This window comes from Colobus angolensis, unplaced genomic scaffold (genome assembly GCF_000951035.1).
Source record: "Colobus angolensis palliatus isolate OR3802 unplaced genomic scaffold, Cang.pa_1.0 Scaffold14, whole genome shotgun sequence".
Taxonomy (NCBI): domain Eukaryota; kingdom Metazoa; phylum Chordata; class Mammalia; order Primates; family Cercopithecidae; genus Colobus; species Colobus angolensis.
The window spans coordinates 1298357-1322347 of record NW_012114488.1 but is presented as its reverse complement, the minus strand read 5'-3'; the positions used below and the strand labels follow the sequence as shown (position 1 = coordinate 1322347).

Here is a 23991-nt window from a genome sequence, read left to right as displayed (position 1 = left end):
CATTTCTCTAAGTGTGTCCTTCATTTCCAGAAATTTCTGTTTTTGCTATCTATTTCACTGAAGATTTTTTCCCTTCATACCCTGTGTCTTTTTTGATTTAATTAAATTGGAGTTCACCTTTCTCTGATGCCTCCTTGACTAGCTTAGTAACTGACCTTCTGAATTCTTTTTCTGGCAATTCAGGGATTTCTTTTTGGTTTGGATCAATCGCTGGTGAGCTAGTATGATCTTCTGGGGTGTTAAAGAAACTTGTTTTGAAATATTACCAGAATTGTTTTACTGGTTCCTTCTCATTTGGTAGACTATGGTAGAGGGAAGATCTGGAGCTCAAGGGCTGCTGTCCATGGGGTGCTCTTGATGTAGTGCTCTCCCCGTTGCCCTATGTGTGTGGCTTCCTGTGAGCCAAACTGCAGTGATTGTTATTTCTCTTCTGTATCTAGTCACCCAGCAGAGTTACTGGGCTCTGGGCTGGTACTGGGTAGTGCCTGCACAGAGTCCTGTGATGTCTCAGGTCTCTCAGCCATGGATACCAGCACCTGCTCTGATGGAGGTGGCAGGGGAGTGAAATGGATGAACTCTCTGAGGGTCCTCAGTTGTAGTTTTGTTTATTGCACTAGTTTTGTGTTGGTTGGTCTCCTGCCAGGAGGCGGCACTTTAAAGAGAGCATTAGCTGCAGCAGTATAGGGAGGATCAGGTGGTGGGCGGGACCCTAGAGCTTCCAAGAGATTATGTCCATTGTCTTTGGCTACCAGGGTGGGTAGAAAAAGACCATTAGGTGGCGGCAGGGTAGGCGTGTCTGAGCTCACTCTCCTTGGGCGGGTCTTGCTATATAGCTGCTGTTGGGAATGGGGGTGTGGTTCTCAGGCCAATGGATTTATGTTCCCCAGGGGATTAGGGCTGCTCTGCTGTGTTGTGGAGGTCGCCAGGGAAGTGGGACAAAGCCAGCAGTTACAGGCCTCACCCAGCTCCCATGTAGCCCAAAGGGCTGGTCTCACTCCCTCTGTCTCAGCCAACAGCACAGAGTTTGTTTCTAGGCAGTGGATGAGCAGGGTTGAGAACCTGCCCCAGGCTACCAGCCTCCCGGCTAGGAAAGCAAATAGGGCTTTCACGTTCCACACCTGCTACCTGCCACAGTTTCTGTGCTATGTCTGCACTACTGCTTCAGTCCCTCACCTGAGTTCTGTCCAGGAAACTTTTTTTTTTGTTCAAATTTTTTGGAAGTTTCGGTTGGAGTTTTCTTTTTCCTTTTGTTTTTTTTCCGTTTTTTTTGTTGGCCGTTTTTTTTGTTGTTCTTTTTCAGGGCCTTTTTTGGGCCGTCGTCAGTGCTGGTGGGTGCTGCGGCTGCTCGGGGTGTTCTTGCTGCTTCTTTTTTCTGCTGTTTTTTTTTTCTTTGGTGGGTTGTTCTTTGTAGCTGTTGTGCTGGTGGGCTGCTGTTGTCAGCCGTCCTCCACGTGGTGAGCGCAGTAGTCGATGCTGCCAAGGTGGTGTTGTGCGGGCGGTGATTTTTTTGTAGTCTTCTCATAAAAGCAATTGCAGCATATTTAGCCCTTGTGCATGTTTTGCTTGCTAAAATAACAGGTCTGCTACCAGCATGGAATAATCCCTTTGTTGCCAGAAGAGATTTGGCCTCCACAAGACACATTCAGTAGCTGACATCCTTCTGGCCTATGGGCTGTGATTGGTAGAAAATAACTGTCCCTGGGAATGGTGTTTTCCAGCCTCCTGGTACCAGGTACTTGATTATCAAAAGTGTTGGTCATACTTACAGGACGTAGATGGTTTTCAATAGAGGTGTTTTTTCTGGTTTGTTTTTTTTCCCCCCCGCTCCTACATTGCTATTTGGTATTTTATGAGAAAAGGTATTCACTGAGTAATACTATGTTCTTATCACCGGAGTTGGCTGAATGTCTCAAAAGTGACCATCTCACTTTCTAGAAATAGGGGTCATGTCATCTAGTACATTATCTTACCCATCCTTGGTACAATTTTTCTCACACTGGAGTCCTAAGGCACATTGACCTAATCATAGTTCTCCGTCTCCCAAATCTGAGCAATTGGGAGCTCCTAGTCATTTATACAGTGGGTGCTTTTTCAGGCTACTGACTTTCTATTCTGTAGATAAGAACCACTTAGGAAAAGAAAATGGGCAATGTGAAGAACGAGGCCAGTGGAAAATTTTGTCCTTGCTTGTGCTTAATGCCAGTTCCACTTTCTTGGAGTTCTAAAAGCATACATTTTAGATTAAGTAAAAACTTATAGAAGAAAAGGGCAGAAAGACAGCGCCAAACAGCGTAATGAAATTCAAGGCTCTGTTTGGAAAAAATGCAGCCTAAAATGATTCCAGTGTAGAAGCTTCCACAGTTTATGAGCTATGCATACTAAAGTCTTTTATAAGCATGTGCTTTGCTCTTTGAAAGGAACACTCAACAGTGGTGGGTGAGTGGGAGCTGTTTACAGCAGCTTGTCCCTCGTGCTTCAGTCTGTGTGGGTGTCGTTAAACAGGATGAAAGGCCTGTGATGATCCAAGACACTTGGAGGCTGATCCACAGAGGATTGGGACACACCACGAGACTCTCCCAGAGCGTCATTACAGTGGAAGACTTTGAGACCATTGATGCAGGATATTACATTTGCACTGCTCAGAATCTTCAAGGACAGACCACAGTAGCTACCACTGTTGAGTTTTCCTGACTTGGAAAAGGAAGTGTAATGAACTTATAGAAAGCCCATTTGTGTACACAGTCAGCTTTGGGGTTCTTTTTATTAGTGCTTTGCCAGAGGCTAATGTCAAGCACCAAACGCCAACCCCCGCATCTTGTGAGTCCGACCCAGACATCCAAACTAAAAGGAAGTCATCCAGTCTATTCACAGAAGTGTTAACTTTTCTGACAGAAAGCATGTATTTTGACTGCTTACCTACATACGTGTTCCTAGTTTTTATACGTGTGTAAACAATTTTATATAATCATTTCTATTAAATGAGCAAGTTTTTATAAAGAATACAAAGTGGGATAAGTGTTTGTTAAGTTGGCTTAAAGTATATCCAAAAAGACTTGGTGGTGGTGATACGTGGGTCAGTACCAAGTATTCTCTTTTTATCACCACCACAATATATTAGAATTTTAAAATGTTCTAGATACAGTTCAACTACTTATCCACAAGCCACAACTCCAGATTCAAATGCTTAGAAATGTCATTTTGTCTTAGTAGCAACTTTAAAGCAAATGTGAGTTAATTTATGAAGGTATTGGAAAAAATCATGTATGCTTCATCTTTTTAAACTGCTGCACTCAAAGGTACTAATTCTAGATTAGCCTATTCAATAAGTACAGCATGTTTTTAGAAGTTTAGCTTTCAATATGAAATAGATGCATAGATTGAGAACATTCAACTTTTAGACTTTTACCATATTCAAAAATATTTACCAAGTTTGTCCAATTTTCTTACATAGCAGAAACTGTTAAAATCAGCCAAAATTTATTTCTCAAACACACACAGATAGCTTTGAATTTAGAAAAGAAGAGCTTAGCCCTAACTCTAGCTCAGTGAGCCAAGTTTCAACCCATGACCAATTATGTGGTTGCGGTGGAAATTCCTGGGAAATAAACTAAGAGGAGATACGATCTTTACTGTGCTGTCAAAGGGCTATAAATCTGAAGAATGTAAAACTGAAGAATTTGAAGAATGAAGTAGGTCAGAGGATGCAATTCTTGAGTATTCCAGCATTATTTATTTGATCAAAGTAAAATACACTTTCCATCACTACAAACTGAGCACAACTACAGTTGTCTACACATCCATATTGTTGACGTGCCCACATTTTGCATTCTACATGAAACATTTGGTTTTAACAAAATCTTAAAAGTTCTCTATTTTGTTTCCTATCTTCTCTCCTGTTCTCTACCATCCTCGGAAGATGTTTTGTATTAACTGCTACGAGATTTATTTCCCAGTCACATAATACGGAGGATGGCAGGGAACAACACAAGATTGACCATGTGTAGGGGATGAATGGCAAACCCAACTTTGGCTCATGTCACTGAGAACTTGGAAGCGTGAGCAGAAATATCCCAGGAAGTGGCAGTGACTCTACATTTCCTTTTATCAGAAGCAAACATGGAAGGTTACATACATGATAAACTATTGGAAGTTAAAGACTTAAGACACAGTCACTAATTTAAAAGAACATGCAACATGAGTATCAACTTGCTATGTAGTGTACAAGTAAATGACCCAAATATCCACCGCTAGTATCCTGGATCTCTTCTTCCTACAGCGGTTATTTGTACAGCCACTGAAGGTTGATTAGTAAATACTGACATCACAATGTTGACACATGCAGGGAGTGGGAGATAAAGCAACAGTTCTTCCTTCCACCTTTTCCAAAGTCTCACAATTAGGGGAGGTAATAAGTTTTGGAAAGAAACTGAAATGCAACTTGGAGGAGAGTTGGACAAGCCACATTTTCCACTTGTCAGCGGGCCATTGTGCTACTAAAGACAGAGGGACTCCTCAAAGGGTACCTGAAAAATGAGCGTGATCCTCCCAGACTGTTTTCTCCTATCAAATACTGCATCATTGGTAAGCACAGAATCCTACCTTTCTTAATTATACTAGCCCAATGACTTCCTTTTTCTCATTCTTTATTCTAAGATTTCCCAAAATCTATGGTATCAAATCCAGGCTTTAGTTTATTTGGAAAGTGGTTTCAGCACCTGGAAGATGAGCTGGCTCTGGGGCTCTGGAAAATCATATTCCTTTATCCTTATCCCAGAGAAATGTACGTAGGAGGTAGAAGGTTTGCTTTTGTGGCTCTGGATGGTGGAGAAAGGTAAAAGGAAAATGAAAATAATGGGAGAGAAGAAGACAAGTTAAATCTGCAAGGATAGATCAAGGTAAAAATAAGGCGGAAAAACCCATTGGTACTGCCCTTTTTCTTTTTACAGTTTTTTTTTAATAGAAAAATTAGGATTCTACATTTACACACAGCCTGAGAAAATGAGTAACAGGATAGTGTTTTTTAGGCTCACATGGGTAAGTAAAAAATCTACAGAAAAATCTAGTTTCAACTGACATGGCTGAACACTGAAAAATTGCCAAGAAGTTACCCCCAAAAGATACAGAGAATGTATAGACAGGGACAAGTCAAAGCTTTTCCTGTTACACCCTCTCCCTACCCTGTTACAGGGCTGAGCAGAGTTGGTGGTAGATGATCATAATTCAAGCAACTATTGCTTTTTCTTCTATGGCTTTGGCTGAAATGTATATGCTGATTATTTGATTAGTACATATCCAGATATATTCAGATTTTGACATTTAATACACAGCAAAGGAGGCTGCATCAGACACATGACACTCTGTGACATCCATTTCATTCACACCCCCCCAGCCCCACAGTCAGACTAAAAACTCAAAAGAAGGTGTCTGTGGTGAAGAACATTACAAAGGTTATAAATCTTTATCTTAATAGGCCCCTGAGAGTTTTTCCCCCTATGCGTAGGTGAAAAAGGCAATGAACAAGACGCTCTCGTTCTTTAAGTGCTTTGTGCAACAACGTCCGTGTCGATGCCGAAATCTTTTTTTGGAGGAATCTTTTGGGTGGAGGCAAAAGTCTTCCTCCAGAGTTCCAGTCTCAGAAGCTGCTGATTCCGGCGGCAGTGACGCTCCAGTTACCCTACGGTGATCACACGTGTGCTGATATACCTCTGTGCCCGCGTTCCTCATTGGGGTCAGTCCTGCAGACCTGTATCACAATGCTTTCAGAGAGTCTGTGGACTTTGGGGAGGCATCATCTGGGTGAAATGCTGGGGCTGGGGAAAGAGCCCGAATTCCTTGGTGACTGGAAAGGGATGGCAGAGGACGTGGGGGATCTCTTGGGGCTACACAGGTCCCCATTGTGCAGCTTCCACAGAAGCTCCTCATTTTCCATGGAGAGTCGCTTGTTGACTTTTGACTCCTTCTCTAGAGATTCTTGCAGAACAGCCTGCTCCGTGGAAAGTTGCCTTGGAGAAAAAAAAGCCAGAAACCATGTACATCTATGTAAAAAAATAACTTGAAAAACTTTTCTTAGCATTTGAAATTTTGAAGTCCAAAATTATTCCTTTGGGATAAAACAGAATCCTGTACAAGGTCACAGGTATTTGGCTGGCTAAGAAACACAAATATAGGCTGGACTTTGTGGCTCATGCCTGTGATCCCGGCACCTTGGGAGGCCAAGGTGGGTGGATAACTTGAGGCCAGGAGTTCGAGACCAACTTGGGCAACATGGCAACACTCTGTCTCTATTAAAAATACCAAAATTAGCCAAGCATGGTGACATGTGCCCGTAGTCCCAACTACTCAGGAGGCTGAAGTGGGAGGATTGCTTGAGCCCAGGAGGCGGAGGCTGCAGGAAGCTAAGTTCCCACCACTGTACTGCAGCCTGGGCAACAGAGTGAGACCTCATCTCAAAAAAATATAATAACTCTACTTTTTGGGCAATTTCATAGTAGGCTGAGTGCCACTTTTGCAAATATTCAACATGTTTTATGACTGTCTTATGCTGGGGGCTGTTTTCTATTTGGTTTTGTATTGCTCTTTGTCTGAAAGCATTCTCAGAGGCAGCCAGAGGCCGTGGGAGCAGGCTTGCTGGCCTGGGTCTCAGTGTATAGTCCAGGTCACTTTGGTGAAAGCATGAACTATTACCATCATATTTTCCAGAGAGAAATCAATGCCCCTTCAAGCATCTGCTTTCATCATATTTCCAGGAGGTGCAGGGGTAGAGCGTGTCCAGAAAGCACACTGGATGTGCAAGGGAGGGGGGAGCTCAGGAGAAACGGCATTGTTTACTTTTACCTTGAAATTTCCATGTGCTTGTCCATCCGAGCTTTTAATTCTTCATTCTCCTGCTGGAATCGCTTCAGTTTGTCAACCAGTGCTGTGTTGTTGTCCACCTTGGCATACACAAGAATTCCCACATTTATACAATATTAAACACACACCTCATTTCTTAAGGCACCTCATGACATAAGCACACTTTGGAGATTTAATTAAGGAAAATGCAACACCGTATTAAAATATTTCTACACTAACATACCGAAAAAGTTTTTTTTTTTTTTTTTTTGAGACGGAGTCTTGCTCTGTTGCCCAGGCTGGAGTGCAGTGGCCAGATCTCAGCTCACTGCAAGCTCCACCTCCCGGGTTCCCGCCATTCTCCTGCCTCAGCCTCCCGAGTAGCTGGGACTACAGGCGCCCGCCACCTCGCCCGGCTAGTTTTTTTTTGTATTTTTTAGTAGAGACGGGGTTTCACCGTGTTAGCCAGGATGGTCTCGATCTCCTGACCTCGTGATCCGCCCGTCTCGGCCTCCCAAAGTGCTGGGATTACAGGCTTGAGCCACCGCGCCCGGCCAAAGATTTTCAAACAGCAAAACAGAGCAGCTGGGTCTTTTTAAAACATGTGTGCCAGGCCACTTCAATACTGATACAAGTGGCGAACAGATTTGTTCTAGGCCACATTGTTTTGGCATTCTCTAAGAATTGGTGCCTCTTTCTGTTTCAATGTGAAATAAACCCTGCAGCCACACTGCCCACACTTATCAAAGCTTATATATCTTCTTATGAAGTGAATTTTGCAGAAAGAAAGAAAAAAAGAAAGATTCCCATGTCTGATGAAAACCCATAGGCCAACAATTCGCAGTCCCTGGCAATGTTCACTATGGACTTGAACTCAGTTTCATCGTAATTCTTCAGCATTTGTCTCCGAGCGGCCACACAAAGCTGTAATTGGACAGAGCTCTTAGAGCATCCCATCAAAGAAGTAACACTCTATGAGTCTCCTCAGGTCAGCTGAAAATAGGTCTGTTCTCCTGCTGGCCTGTGCAGGCTGAACTTTCAAGGCAAACAGATTGATCAGCTGAGAGATGAAAGGATAAGATGCCTGCGGACATTTAATCACTTAACATGATGAAGACCTGCCTCCATCCCCCACTCACTTTCTAAAGGTAAGGTTTTAAGAAGAGGCGATATTATAGGTCCCTCAGAATTAAGTCTAAGCCCCTTGTTCTTGTAGCAGGACTAATGCACTTTGAGTATGGGGCTTAGTTTGGAGCCCGGTTGTTCTTAAGACATCCTATTATCCAGAAGCAGCGCACCACAAGCCGTTCAGGTGAAATAACTTTCCAGAAAATGAGCCTAAACACTGAGTAATTATGAAGGAATCTCAGATAAAAACAATGTGGGAAAAACCCTGGAATTCGAGACTGGGAGTTATTGTCCTTTATTATCTCATCCTAGGGAAACTAGTCCTGATCATGTCACAGAGCTGATTATGGGCAGTGCTAGTTTCATGGGAAAGTCATCTTAGAAAACTTCCTGTGCTTCTCTCAATTTCATCAGAGGCCTGTCATTTACAAATATGAAGGGAACGGTGGGTTTCCCTGTCATTGTGTCAACCCATTCTTCCACACATAACACAATGCAAGGCTGACAGATATTATCAGGATACCTCTGGGGCATGGCAAGAAACAAGTACTAGATCAACACAAATTAAATGTGTCGTTAAGTTTACAGCATAGTCTGTTCTATTGCACATGATTTTTTGAAAGTTTTGATGCATGAGTGGCATATGGAGTGACTATTAACAGGATTATCTGAGTCACCTCTGACTACCGTTTAGAAGATACCAGACTCGCTGGAACAGGACGACCTTTGGCAGGAACTGGTATGTATACTAGGTTGGGTCCATTAACAACCATGAGTTCCTTTCTTCCTTTACAAAAATTTCCTGGTAATTCAAAGTGCTTGTATATCCACACAGGGGCTTGGCTGTTACCTCCCTCAACAGAAATCATAGTCTCCAGGAGAAAACCAAACCCCAAACCAACACAAACCAAACAGTAGAGAGGTTCCCCGTGCCCTCTACTGTCCAGGGCTGGTTTGGGTTTGAATGAGGCACTTGAAGCCTGAGTCACTCATGTGGGGAGAAGAGGCCAGCAGCACGCGGCAGCTGCACGGTCAACAGCAAGGCACCATGAGGGCTGGGATGACTTAACCTGCCTTGCCAAGCTCTGCCAGCTTGGTTAGAGTCCTGGCTGGCAGCAGCTCCGTTTCAGGGCCGGACCAAGACTGATGCCGAACACTGAACATGCCACGCGCACACATGGTTCTGGGTAGACTCCTCATATGCTAACATCATTCTTTGTCCTAGAGACTGTAAACTGAATGTTATTCATAGTTTTGGTAACACTTGCTACTTGTTCAAATGGATTAATCTTATTATAGTACAATTTTTTTTTTAAGACTCTCTTGCTATGTTACCCAGGCTGGAATGCAGTGGCGCCATCTCACCTCAGTGCAACCGCCACCTCCCCAGCAGCTGGGATTACAGGCACCCACCACCACACCCTGCTAATTTTATATTTTTAGTAGAGACAGGGTTGCACCATGTTGGCCAGGCTGGTCTCGAACTCCTGACCTCAAGTGACCGGCCCGCCTCAACCTTCCTAAACTGCGGGATTACGGGAATGAGCCACTGTGCCCAGCCCATAATTCTTTTATCACATGCTAATTCACAAGAAGCAAGATGAAGAATTTTGATCGTATTGCTTCACTGGGATTGATTTCTATTAAACATATCCAACTGCTTTGGGCCTAAGAAACCTGTCCAGGGTGGGTGGTATATTAAAGTACTGATTTTACATAGATATTTAAACACTTTTCTTATGCAGGTGAAGATTCAACATACCACTGAAATGTAAGCCTGATTTGTTGTAGTTTTTCCAAGGACTGGGTGCTGTTTTACATGTTCCTTGGAAAAGAAAACATTCTAGGAGGCAGCCATGAATAAATATTGAATAAACTTGGCAAAGAAAATGTAAACTTTATCTTTCGTATAATTTCTAAATATCTTCAGGAGCAGTTAACTCCATAGTTCTAAAATGCAGGGCTCAATTTCACAGATATTACCCTATTTGTAAGATCCTCATTCATTCTGAAGGAAACATACCAGTTTCTCCATTTTCATTAACTTGACGTCCTGTTGATGTAGTTTCTCATTCTTGATCTCTAACACAGCTTTCAGGCTTTCTAACTCCTGTTCCAGATACATGATCTGAGGATTTTTCTGAAAAGGACACAGCAAGATACTGCTCTTATTCCACACACTCACATAGTTCAAATTCTTAAAGAATCTTTGATTAGATTTAGACATTAGACAAGCAGTAAGAGATAGATGTTCATCATCTTAGAGGAATTTCAAAGAAAGAGGTGAGAAAGAAGAGCACCTTAAGTCAAAGACTGGTCCTAATACTGAAAACAAATATTTCACTCATTTATCAGTAGGTTAATACGCAAAAACGTGAGTTGCATCAAACATGTTATTGTAATCAAGAGAAAAACTATTGCTTACATACAAAACAGAATCTTGGCTGGCGATGAGGCTATCTGTAAGACAGTTACTGGCATTTGCCAGGAGAAAAGGGAACAACCGTTCTCTCCTACCAAACAAACTGATTAGGAAAGAAAAAGCAGTGCGTTATACCACTCTCTGGAAAGCAACAGAGATAACGACATCCTGAGTCTATGGATTTTTGTTATGATGGAGCTACGCTGACCAGGCGATACTTCAAGGGCAGACACAATACTATCATTTTATATTGCGACACCCCAGTACCTACATGGCATGGAGTACACAGCCTACTAAAATTTCTCTCCAAAAATTACAAAAGTTTGCCAGGCATAGTGGCATGCGCCTACAGTCTCAGCTACTCAGGAGGCTGAGGCAGGAGGATCAACCGAGCCGGGAGGTCAAGGCTGCAGTGAACTGTGAATGCACCACTGCATTCCAGCCTGGCGGCAGAACAAGACCCTATCTCAAAAACACAAAACTCTCCAAAATAAACGCTACAACAGGGGAGGCGTCCTTTGAGAGCACACCATTAATGTGGATTCCTCACCACCGCCCACCCACTCCTTGCTTTATTCATGGAAATTCAACTAAACCATCCAAAAGGTATGCTACAGAAGAACAGCTAAGGTCCACTGATCAGATATGTTTAATGAAGGAACGTCTTAGGTAGGAGTCAGTGGTGTGGATCATCAGGCTCATCTGCCGGGGCAGTGGTTTCTGCTCTGGACAAATCCTTAGGGGGAATCCAGGAAGGGGCCTTCGGGGATTACTTAGTCCAAACCCCTTACTTCACACAGAAAGGGAAACATGTTGCATGGGTTAAGCGACCTACTCAGGAAAGATCAGGAAAGCTTCCAGAGCTGGAAAGGGTCAGGGCAGGGACTAATACTCAGATCTTGACCTGTAGGTTCTTTAGATAGTTCCCTGAGGCTGGGAGAGGTATGCGTGTGTAGGTGTGGGGGTGGGATGAGGAGAGGCTGGTTAATGCATACAAACATACAGTTAGATAGAGGAATAGGTTCTGTGTTCAATAACACAGCAGGGTGACTATAGTTAATATATTATGTATTTCAAAATAGCTACAAGAGAAGATAGGAAATGTTCCAAACAAAGAAATGACACAGATGACGGATACCCTGAACACCCTGACTTGGGCATTACACAGTCTATGATTGTCTCAGCACATCACATGTACCCCGTAAATACATACAAATACCAAGTATCAATTTTAAAATTTCATACATTTTATACAGTGTTATCCTTGTACATAGGATTTTAAACCTTGAAAATAGTGAATCCTACCTCATTTTTGTTAGAGAGGAAAGGCATAACTTACCGTCAGTTTTAAAATTAGAGCATTTACAAGACTTGTACCCTCTGCATTTTCTCGTCTGCCAGCCCGTCCCTTTCTCCTGGACTACAGTCAGACACACTCTCCTTTTCCGCAGCCTCAGCATGCTTACGTGGCAGAAGCAGTTGGATGGTTCTGTGTTCCTCAGTCTGACTCTGCCTTAGCTTTTCAAAAGGAGCTGCAGTAGAAGAATCCCCTTTGTGTACCGGAGGCTCTTTCAAACCTGTTTCCTGAGCCATCAGTAAGGTTTACACCCTGCATGTCCCTGCATATATATAAGCCTAGATTTCGTCTGAAATCACTGACTCTTCCTAAGAATCTTCTAGAATAAACAGCTTTGAAGTTTCTTTGAATATAAGCTCATCTAATATTATCAAATAGCTAGAGGGTCTCCCAATGAGATTATTAGCAGAAGGTCTCACTGAGAGATCCACATAGGCACTTTCAGAGCTGGCCAGAGATTTAAGTGGAGAAAAGCTTGCTTCAGCAGTCCCAGAGCATAAACATGGAATGAAAATGGTGGTACTAAAGGCAGAAGCAGCCAGGAAAAAAATTTTTTTTCAAAAAGACAAAAAAAGGTTGGAGGAAGGCAGGGGAGAAAGGACAAATGTGCCAACAGAAATTTCAGCTTCCAAGAGATTTGTACTTTTCAGAAGTGACATTTATCCATATGATGAAATATTATTCATCCATAAAAAGAAATGAAATACTGAGATAGGCTAAACCACGGATGAACCTTGGAAACTTTATACTAAGTAAAAAATGCCAGTCTTAAAGGACCACATGTTGTACAATCAACCTTTTGTATTAATTCCTTAGAATTAGTAAATCTGTAGAGATAGAAAGTAGACTGGGGATAGCCTGGTGCTGGGGAATTTGAAGGAAATGGGGAGTGACTGCTAATAGGTCCAGGGTTCCTTTTGGGGGTGATAAAAATGTTCTAGAATGAAGTACCGGTGACCGATGGACAACTTTATGAATATGCTAAAAGCCACTGAATTTTACATTTTAAAAGAGTGAACTTTTCCTGGCCAATGTGGTGAAACCCTGTTTCTACTAAAAATACAAAAATTAGCTGGGCATGGTGACGTGTGCTTGTAATCCCAGTTACTCGGGAGGGTGAGGCAGGAGAATCGCTTGAACTAGGCAGTCGGAGGTTGCAGTGAGCCAAGATTGTGCCACTGCACTCCAGCTTGGGTGACAGAGTGAGACTCCATCTCAAAAAAAAAAAAAAAAAAAAAGAGTGAACTTTGTAGTTTGTAAATTGTATCTCAATACAGTGATTTTTTTTAAAAAAATAAAGTGTTGACATAAAACCCTAATCCTAATTGGCAGTTTCCTTCCTTTTCTGCAGGTATTAGCTTAGACCACCAGAAACATCCTGGACCTCATCTGTATGTCAGACTTTAGGTAAAACAAGACACCAGGAAGCACAGAAGCTCTTTTACACACCTTAGAAAGCACATTGCCAGACATGAAAAGGATTCCAAACCTGTGTTATTTCTCTGGCTGCTGAGTACTTAAATGACTCTAAAAGGCAATTAAGAAGAAAAATTCCATCCTGATAAAGGAGCACACACAACTTACTAAATTTGCTTTCTCTCTTGCTATTCTTTTCTGTTCTTCTGATTTCAGTTTTTCATTTAAAGCATCATTTTCACTCTTCAGATCACTGATTTGCTTCTAAAACACAAAACAATGAAATGTGGAACGTAAGTTAACAAGAAGACCCCAGAAACTCAGCATACGTACACAGAAACATTAAAACCAAACAAAATCAAAAATGATCATTTTTTTGTGGGGGATGCTGGGATATTGGCATTCACCCACCTCTAGCGATTCCTGCTTCTCAGAAAGTAAATCTTCAAGTGATTTCTTTTCTATTTCATGGCCTTTCTTAATTTCTGGGAAAATAACAAGATATTTTTGAGACAGTAACATTCTATAAGATCAATGTACTCTACAACAGTGAAAGCATATAGATGCAGGGGTTGACAAGGAAGCCATATGATGTTACTTCACATCTACGGTATGCTTTTATGTAAACTGGCCATCTGTTCTCAAAATAGCCTTGAGAGGTGGGTAGACATTCCCATTTTATGACTGAGAGCACTGAGGCCCACTGAGGCCCACCAAGGCCCACAGAGGCCATGCAACCTTAGGAAAACACTGAGTGCCATTTCAGGGCAGGCTCTCATAAATGCCACTCGAGACTCCTGGTCTGGAAACCCTGTGCTCTTTTGAATTTCCTCTTCATGACCTAAACGTAAGTCTATAATTACACTCATTTCTAGCAGGAAGGAAGAAAAACAATGTTTCTAAAAGTGTGCCCGGAGCCAGTCACTTTTACACATTATCATCTCTGCCTGACTCTGGGCAACTCTTATTTCTCTGGTGAGAGAGTTCTTGCTGAGGTCACACAGCCGGTTCCCAGCACACGTCCACGCTGCCTTGTAAGGTGCAACTGGTTTAGTAGAAAGACTGAGCGACACTGCCGATTCTGTTCTGAAAGCAGTGGCTTACACCCTTCCACTGATGAAAGATGAAAAATAGAAAAGACTCTTTTTCTATTCAGTAAGTGACATTGACATCCCACAGCTCCGCTGCTGTGCGGGAGCACTTGGGGTGCATCCTTTACTGTGGATTACAAGATAGAAACTTTTACTTTCAACTTCCCAGGAACCTAAGCCAGCAACCACCATCCCCCAAATGGCCTTTACAATCTTCCGAAGCCCATTCTATTTAACACAAGACTGGCATTTGTAACTATTATTTGCATCCTTAGTGGGAAAAGGCATCTGTTAACAATGAACAATGCGAAAAGGAACTAAGAACACCCCCACCCTGAACATCACAGAGCATTTGCTGAAGCAGAAAGTTAAGAATCATTTCCATCTTAAAACATATCACGTGGTTCCTTCAGATTTTATTCTGTTTAAAGAGGAAAAAAAGCATCCTTGCCTGAAAGGGAGGCTTCATAGGCCTTCTTGAGCAATTCAACTTTCTCTGAGTGGCTAGCTTCAATTTCCAACTTAGAGGTTTCATGAGCAGCATTTAAGTTGTCAAACTATAAGAAACAAACAAAACCGTGGTTTAACAGTAAAACCAAATGTCCTAAGTGGAATAAGCAAAGCGACCACATTAAGAGACTTCAAAGCTTCACAGGTAAGCTTGGGCTCTAGTTTAAAGGCTCCCCCAACACGTACAAAGGCCGGGGCAGTGGTTCACACTTGTAGCCTCAGCACTCGGGAGGCAGAGGTGCAGGATCACTTGAGCCCAGAAGTTCAAGTCCAGCCTGGGCAATGTCACAAGACTCTGTCTCTAGACACACACAAAGAACGCATAAAGAGCAACCCAACTGGGGTTCACCACTCAACTCTCCTCTGTCTCTTTCCCTACCCTCAGGAACGCAAACATAGAGGCTCTCCAGAGTGATGGATGGAAATGGCTGCATCAGCCACAAGGAATGACCAGGAATGAGGATATGTTTTACAGTGACAGGGCCACATGCTCTGCGCCTGTCATTTGACCACTCAGGCCCTAGCACGTACCTGGCCTGGAGTAGGCACTCTGCAGATAATTACTAAATGAAAAACTGAGTTAAAAAGGGAGCTATGAAATTAGAAAGGTTTGATATTCTATTCAGTGAAAAAAAAATAGGGTATTTAAACAAATGCCACGAAAAAAAAAAAAATGCAAAACAATAGTTTGGCAGCACAACACCAGGATGTTTATAAGGGATTATTTCTGGGTAGAAAGAAAGGGTTGTTTTTCAATTTTATCTTTTCCTCCTCCTTTTCTTCCCTTCTTTCATTTAACATACATACATTGCTTTGGTCATAGGAAAACTATTCAATTAAAAAGACATTGTTTCCGAGGCAGGTGGATCATCTGAGGTTGGACCAGCCTGGCCAACACGGTGAAACCCTGTCTCTACTAAAAATACAAAAATTAGCTGGGCATGGTGGTGGGTGCCTACAGTCCCAGCTACTCAGGAGGCTGAGGCAGGAGAATCACTTGAACCCAGGAGGCGCGGAGGGTTCACTGAGCCAAGATCAAGCCACTGTACTCCAGTCTCTAGCCTAGGCAACAGAGTGAGACTCTGTCTTAAATAAACAACAGCAACATACTTTTTATACCTCTTAGACTAAAAAACAAAGAGAAGCTCATCAAGGATGTGAATAGCAATCAGGATTCAAGGAAGCAGCAGAAGCCTCAGATAAGCTCTGGCTGCAAAAGCACAGACCTGCTCTTGCAGTTGCATTTTGTACTTCTCTGCTTCTTCAATGTAAGTGTCCCGAAGCTTTTCATACTCCCTGGTGTAAAATTCCTTAAGCTGATTCTCTCGTTCTGTTTTTTCAGCCTGGTGCTGCTGGACAAATGCTTCATACGCTGTCTGTAACTCATTCCTGGCTTTTTCTAATTTCTCACAGGTGGATGAAGCAGTGACTGAAAACAGATGAGAAAGAAGAGGGAAGAGGTCATTTTATTTGTGAAACGTCCTATATTCATTGCAGTCACACATAGCTGTGATGACACCTGAAGCATAAACCCACGATGTCTCGGGTCTCTGGTGACCATATGTTCAAACGTAATAGTATGGAACTGCATTGTAAAAAGGAACACGAGGGCAGGGCATGGTGGCTCACACCTGTAATCCCAGCACTTTGGGAGGCCAAGGTGGGGGAATCACCTGAGGTCAGGAGTTCAAGACCAGCCTGGTCAACATGGCGAAACCCTGTCCCTCTTAAAAATACAAAAATTAGCCAGCATGGTAGCAGGTGCCTGTAATCCCAGCTATTTGGGAGAGTGATGCAGAACTGCTTGAACCCAGGAGGCAGAGGTTGTAGTGAGCCAAGATCATGCCACTGCACTACAGCCTGGGTGAGAGACTGAGACTCCATCTGGAAACCGCCCTCCCTACCCAACCAACACACATACACTCAAAAAAGTGACTCCCAAGCAGTAAGAGAAGTACTTCAGAAGAGCCAGGTTTCCAAGGGAAGATCCCCTCTCATGTGGTGACCAGTCAATGCAGTGGTCAAGAAAAGAGCCTTGGCCAGGCCGAGACATTTCTTAGGACAAGCGACTCCTCCGTCTCCCAGCCAGCCAGTGTGGCAGAAGCTCATACAAGAGCAAGACAGACCAGGGATAACAAACTAGTGGACCTTAAGCTTGTGCTTAATTTGAGCTGATTATAATTTGTTATTTCAAAACTAATTAAAATGAAATATTAGTCTCTATTAAACACAAATCACCAGAGCACAAATATCTTAGGAAATAAAAACATCTTAAAAGTACCCACATAGGCCAGGCATGGTGGTTTATGCCTATAATTCAAGTATTTTAAGAAGCTTATGCAGGAGAATCATTTGCGCCCAGGATTTCATGACCAGCCCGGACAACACAGGGACACCCCATCTCTTAAAATTAAAAAAAAAAAAAAGTATCCAGGCATGATGGTGTGAGCCTGTAGTCCCTGCTACCGAGAAGGCTGAGGTGGGAGGATCACTTGAGCTCAGGAGGTTGAGGCTGCAGTGAGCCATGACTGCACAACTGTCAGGCAACAGAGTGAGACCCTATCTCAAAAAAAAAAAAAATTATAAAATGAAACGTTAAAAAAACTTTATATATATATGAATGAGTGAGAGAGACACACACACACACACACACACATACACACGGAGAGACAGAGACAGAGAGAGAGAGAGAGATGGAGTCTTGCTCTAACACCCAGGCTGGAGTGCAATGGCACGATCTTGGCTCACTGCAACCTCCGACTCCTGGGTTCAAGTGATTCTCCTGCCTCAGCCTCCTGAGTACCTGGGATTACAGGTGCATGCCGCCACGCCCGGCTAATTTTTGTATTTTTAGTAGACATGTGGTTTCACCATGCTGGTCAGGCTCATCTCGAACTCCTGACCTCGTGATCCGCCTGCCTTGGCCTCCCGGTTAATATATTTTAAAAGGGCAAAGTAATCTGATAAACATACTAGAAAATTACAGCATCTTATCTCTTCCCTACAACTACCAAAAATAGAATGACTAACAATATAATACATGGCAGAACACACCAAAAGATATATGTACACACACTACAATAAATCCTAGCAAATCGTGAATTCCTTAGGAAGTCTGACTTTGGACATTCCCAGCCTTCCGTCATCGAGATGTAAATACAGGCAGACAGGGTGCTACTGTAATTGTCAGGGGTACACATGCTGTCCACACCCCTAGAGTGCCCGTGGATTAATACAACAGGGTTGCTGGCAAATCTGTTAAATTAACTCTCACCTCTCTTTTGGAAAGGAATAACATATCAGGAGTTGTTGAAGGAAGAAGATTATTTTAGGGCAGAGAAAAGGACGATTTAGATCAATAATTATTTGACCTAAGGAATGTGAAAATGGCAGGTTCTTAGGAAAATTTCCTACAATGGTGTCGACTTGTTATCTCAGGAACCTGCCATGCGGTGGTAGAAATACCCAAGTCACTTGGCCCAAATCAGTATTCTTTCAGAGGAAAAGGAGGCTACATTGAAATAATGGCAGGAATAGTGTCTGCTAAAGAGAACCCTTAAAAATTAAATAAATCCACAAATGTTTATTGAAGGGCAAAGAATGAACATTTAAAAAAAAAAAATCCCCAAAACAAAAACTATTTCTCGGTGCCTGGCACAGAATGGGGCTCCTTATCTTGTTTAACCCTCACAGAGGACCTTGGGCAACATATAAAAAAGGAAACTCCCACAGAGAGGCTAAATCATCTGCCCAGGCACAGAGCTGGCAAGTGTGAGAGGACGGGTTTTGGTGAGCAGTCTGAATTCTGATTCTGTCTGCACCCAAAGCCTGTGTCCCTTCTTTCCCACCAAGCTGTCTCTTGTGCCAGGGCTGGAGTGGCGCATGACGGGGCCTTTACTGGAAGAGACATAGACAGAGAAGTGGCGGGACCAGGCCAGACCTTAGGGCCCAGGGAGTGGCACTCAGGACAGTTTACATCCAGTCAGGGTGGACCAAAGGTTTGGTCAGATTTTTAAAACAATTAAAATAAAAACAAAAAATAAAAACTGTGATGAGGGCTGGGCACAGTGGCTCACGGCTGTAATCCCAGCACTTTGGGAGGTCAAGGCGAGTAGATCATGAGGTCAAAAAATCGAGAAGGAGGCCAACATGGTGAAACCCCGTCTCTACTAAAAGTACAAAAATTAGCTGGGCATGGTGACGCATGCTTGTAATCCCAGCTACTTGGGAGGGTGAGGCAAAAGAATCGCTTGAACCTGGGAGGCAAAGGTTCCAGTGAGCCAAGATCACGCCACTGCACTCCAGCCTGGCGACAGGGAGAAACGTCATCTCAAAAACAAAAACAAACAAACAAAAAACTGTGGTGAAGTTGACATCAAATTAACAATTATTTTTAAGTGTATAATTCAGTGGCATTAAATACCCTTACATTGTTGTGTAAGCTTTGCCATGATCCATTCTCCAGAACGTTACCCCCCAACCTGAAATTCCATACCAATTAAACAGTAACAACCCATCCCCTCCCCTTCCCCAAGGCCCTGGCAGCGACCATTTTACTTTCTTTCTCTATGAATCTGACCACTCAGTACCTCATATACCTGGACTCATATAGTACTTGTCCTGTTGTGACTGTTTATTTCATTTAGCATATGTCCTCAAGGCTCATCCAAGCTGTGGGATGTGTCACAATTTTCTTCCTTTTGAAGGCTCAATAGTATTCCATTGTTGGCCAGGTGCAGTGGCTCACGCCTGTAATCCCAGCACTTTGGGAGGCCAAGGCAAGCAGATCGCTTGAGTTCAGGAGTTCGAGACCAGCCTGGCCAACATGGCGAAACCCCATCTCTACTAAAATACAAAAATTAGCCCGGCATGATGGTGCACGTCTATAGTCCCAGCTACTTGGGAGGCTGAGGCAGGAGAATTGCTGGAACCCAAGAAGTGGAGGTTGCAGTGAGCCAAGATGACACCACTGCACTCCGGCCTGGGCGACAGAGCAAGACTCTGTGTCAAATAATAATAATAATGATAATATTCCATTGTACGTACTGATGACATCCGTGCATCCACTGACCATCCACGGACACTTGGGTTGCCTCTACCTTTGGCTATTGTGAGTAATGCTGCTATGAACACCAGGGGACAAATACATGCCTGAGTCCCTGCTTTCAATTCTTTGGTGTACATACCCAGAAAGAACTGCTGACTCATATGGCGATTCTATTATTAATTATTTGAAGGACTATAGTACTCTCTTCCATAGTGGTTGAACCATTCTACATTCCCATCAGCAGTACCACACAAAAGGGTTCCAATTTCTCCACATCTTCACCAGAACCTATTTTAGTTTTTCAAATATATATAACAGCCATCCTAATGAGTCCATCACTGTGGTTATGATTTGGTCAGTAGATTTTCAAATTGAGCCATGTGACAGAAGTAAAATTCTGGCATCAAGGGTGAAAATCCTATTCCAGCATGAGCAATGGTGGGAGACGGAATGATGAGCCTTGGTGACTAAGAAACTCACAAAGCAGAAAAGATAGAACCCATAAAGACAGACGGAGGCCAGATTACAGGAGCCATCGCATGGAACTCAAGCCTTTAGGACTGAACATCAAAAGTTTTTTTTTCCCTTTAAAAGAATTTAGTAAAAGACAGTGACAGTCTTGATTGCTGGAAGTATTTTTTTTTGTTTTTCCTTTAAAAGAATTTAGTAAAAGATGGTGATGGTCCTGACTGTTGGAAGTTTTTTTCTTTTTTTCATTTAAAAGAATTCAGTAAAAGATAGTGATGGTCTTGACTGCTGGAGAACATTCTCTTCATATTCACTTTTCCTTCTATTACACTAGTAACCACAGAAGAAAAAATGACTCAAGACGTCCAATGTTAGTCAAACGAGTAAACACAGCATTACCTTCTGCCAAGTAACCTTCCGACTCTGAAGGCTCCTCATGTGAATCTCATACTAGAACTTTCTATGAAAACCTACAACTTCGCAAGCCACTGGTGAAGGCATCAAATAGCTTTCTAGTCCGAGAAATTCTAGTTTCATGCAGCCTTTTCACTTGCTTCTCTTAAAATTTCAGATATTTCCAAAGTTAGAAAATGAAAAGTAAGAACATGATCTGAACCCATCTGGAAGCTCATATCCGGGAGAGAAACATTGAAGTGAACTCAGGGACTCAGCAATAAACAAGAGACTGCCTTCAGGCCCTGGGCTAGAAGAGCTTTGAAGCAGACGTTAACAGCTGGCTACCCTGGCTGATTTTAACGCATCTGTTTATAATAAAAATACTGTTGGTCTGAATACATAATTATGGCACATCAGCCTTTAAAACCAAATAGGATACAGAAAAGTCCTTTCCCATTAGCCCTGGGACAGGGCTGTTCTTTTGTTTACCAAAAAAAAAAAAAAAAAAAAAGGCAGTTCTGAAGTTCTGTTGGCCACCATAAGTGAGGTGAAGGGAGGACACATGGGAAGAAACGGGAAGGAGAAAAAGAGAAAATGGGTCACATGGGGGAATGGGAGGTTCACTGCTGTTATTGCAACAGTCCAAAGCAGCAGGCCCAGCCCCAGACGGTGACATCAGCCTGCAGCTGTGCATAGACCTTTGCTCTGTTTACTGGCCCGGTGTGCTGCTGCGGAACAGCTGGGCTGCAGTCATCGCTCACACTAATGGCTTTAGTTTGAAAAACCTGGCCTGGGCTCCGAAGGAAACATTTATTTGGCATAAAGAACTCATGAAGAACTTTTTAAAGGATGCACGTTAAAGGTTCTCAGAGCGCTTCTCGACAGCTGTGACATAATGTGTGTGTGTGTGGCGGTGGGGGTTGTGCATAACCCTGATTTGAGGCCGTGGACTTTCCTGTGCACTGACTACAGCTTAGGGGAGATTTATGGTGCCACCTGTGTGTGCTCTCGCCCCTATCCGCAGTCTAGTCTCTTCTTGCTTATTCTCCAGAATTCCACTCACTTTCAGTTAATCAGACGTCTGCCCAACAAAGCCAAAACCAAACATTAAATGGTTCTGAATTTGCACCAAGCAAGCATGGAACTTTCCCCCAGTGATACATGCGACTGTTTGAAAGTAGGTATTACACAAACACAAAGGTAAAGTAGTCCTTTTGTCCCTTTTTTTGTTTTTTTTGAGACGGAGTCTTGCACTGTTGCCTGGGCTGGAGTGCAGTGGTGCGATCTCGGCTCACTGCAACCTCCTCCTCCTGGGTTCACGCGATTCTCCTGCCTCAGCCTCCCGAGTAGCTGGGACTACAGGTGCCCGCCACCACACTTGGCTAATTTTTTGATTTTTTAGTAGAGACAGGGTTTCACTATGTTGGGCAGACTGGTCTCGCACTCTGACCTTGTGATCCGCCCACCTCAGCCTCCCAAAGTGCTGGAATTACAGGTGTGAGATACTGCGCCCAGCCTCTGTTGTTTTAATCATTCCATTAGTTGATTTTTTTTTTAAAGCATGTATATGATTAAGAACACCAACAAACCACTGCTTGTAGGAGAACTGTTGGGCAACTTTTGTATACACATGTGTAAAACATGAAAGCTATCTCCAGCAATCTAGCTTAAAAGAGGAAATACAGTTCTCAGGATTTAAGGAAAAAGAAAAGAAAAAGAGAAAGGAAGAAAGCAGAAGGGGGGAAGGGAGGGAGGGAGGAAAGGGGAAGAAGGAAAGGAAGGCAGACTCATGTACAAAATCATCTCTAAAGTATAAGGCCATACTGAGATTCGAAGTCAGTATTTTCACTCTGTAATGAACCACCTGAGAAGAATTCTAGGCCAGTGGCCCTCCCTGACAGTTTAAATCAGGGATAGCCGAGCAAGAAAAAAAAAAAAATCATAACAAGTGAAATGCTAAGTTTTGCTTTTCAAATAATTATCAGGATGATATGTGGAAAATGCCCAGCGCCACAGTCAAACATAATCTCTGGAAAACAGAGCTGGAGTCCTCCCAGGTCCTTCAGCACTGAGCCCTGCACAGCAGGAGTGGAGCCATTACTTAATTAGTCTTCATGGCTTTTTCTCAGAGGGGAAGGTCAGACTTCTATTATTTCCATCTCACAGAGACTCATTTCCCTTTGTTAATTGATAAATGTACTGTTCACAGAGAAAAGCATTACACAGCCATGGCCCGACACGACACTGTTAATATTCTTTTGAAATGATACAGCGCTTTCCTAGTTTTTATATCTGAGTAGCACGCTTCACTATGAGACGACCAAAAATATTTTAATGCTCAAGAACATAAATAAATGTCCTAGTAGAATAGAGCCAAAATTACTTGGGTTCAAATCTCAGTCACATCACTTAGCTGCTACATCACTCGAGCAAATTACTTAAACTTTCTAAGCCTACATTTTTTTTTTTCTTTTGAGATAGAGTCTTCCTCTATCACCCAGGCTGGAGTGTAGTGGCGCAATCTCAGCTCACTGCAACCTCCGCCTCCCGGGTTTAAGGGATTCTCTTGCCTCAGCCCCTTGAATAGCTGGGATTACAGGCATGCACCACCATACCTGGCTAATTTTTATATTTTTAGTAGAGACAGGGTTTCACTATGTTGGCTAGGCTGCTCTAGAATTGCTGACCTCAAATGATCCGCCTGCTTCGGCCTCCCAAAGTGCTGGGATTACAAGCATGAGCCACCGTACCTGGCCTAAGCCTACATTTCTTCATTTTTAAAATGGAGATAGTATTAGTCCCTTCTCTATAGGATGAAATAGCACAGGTGAAGCACTCACCCCAGTGCCTGACCAGAGTAACTCTGCAGATAAATTGTATAATTGTTATGGCTTGCAAGAGTCCACTGATTCCAATGTGTTTGAAGATTCCTGGAAGACAGGCTTGGGGTTCCGTAACAGAAATATAACAGTTAACAAGCAGCATTGCTGGCCTAGTATTCAAATTTGATGCATAAGCACGCACATACATAGGTATTACGGTGGAGTATACACTCACTTCAAGTCTTCACCTTCCACTATTACTGTTCTCGACATTATGTGCAATAGAATTTTCCTAATTTGGAGGAGGTTTTATGTAAATCAGACCTAAAATATAAAAGGAAAAGTGCCAGGCAAATTTTCATAGTGCCACATAAGAGATTATGATAGAAAGAAGAGACAAACAGGAAAAAGAGACGATTCCATTCCCAAATTGCATACATGCACCTTTCCCGGACGCTCTGGCCAGGCTGCTGTGGGCGGCAACTCTCCCCCACCCCACCTCG

The 23991-nt window shown here is 42.9% G+C and overlaps 2 protein-coding genes across 7 annotated transcripts in view; one reads left to right on the top strand and one right to left on the bottom strand.

Annotated features, from left to right (window-relative positions):
- The window catches only part of PDGFRL (platelet-derived growth factor receptor-like), a 70142-nt gene extending 67122 nt beyond the window's left edge, over positions 1 to 3020 (top strand). For both annotated transcript variants that reach the window (XM_011934871.1, XM_011934872.1), the window contains exon 7: positions 2503 to 3020. In XM_011934871.1, the coding sequence (XP_011790261.1) occupies positions 2503 to 2691 (189 nt within the window). In that variant the 3' untranslated portion in view covers positions 2692 to 3020. The remainder of the gene's footprint in view (positions 1 to 2502) is intronic.
- A 687-nt stretch (positions 3021 to 3707) lies between these two features.
- The window catches only part of MTUS1 (microtubule associated tumor suppressor 1), a 161317-nt gene continuing 141033 nt past the window's right edge, over positions 3708 to 23991 (bottom strand). For 4 of the 5 annotated variants that reach the window (XM_011934873.1, XM_011934875.1, XM_011934876.1 and 1 more), the window contains 7 exons: positions 15982 to 16184; positions 14697 to 14802; positions 13566 to 13639; positions 13323 to 13418; positions 9983 to 10099; positions 6835 to 6932; positions 3708 to 6002 (listed from right to left, as the gene is read on the bottom strand). In XM_011934873.1, coding sequence (XP_011790263.1) covers positions 5789 to 6002; positions 6835 to 6932; positions 9983 to 10099; positions 13323 to 13418; positions 13566 to 13639; positions 14697 to 14802; positions 15982 to 16184 — 908 coding nt within the window. In that variant the 3' untranslated portion in view covers positions 3708 to 5788. The remainder of the gene's footprint in view (positions 6003 to 6834; positions 6933 to 9982; positions 10100 to 13322; positions 13419 to 13565; positions 13640 to 14696; positions 14803 to 15981; positions 16185 to 23991) is intronic. The other variant, XM_011934874.1, reaches the window with a different exon arrangement.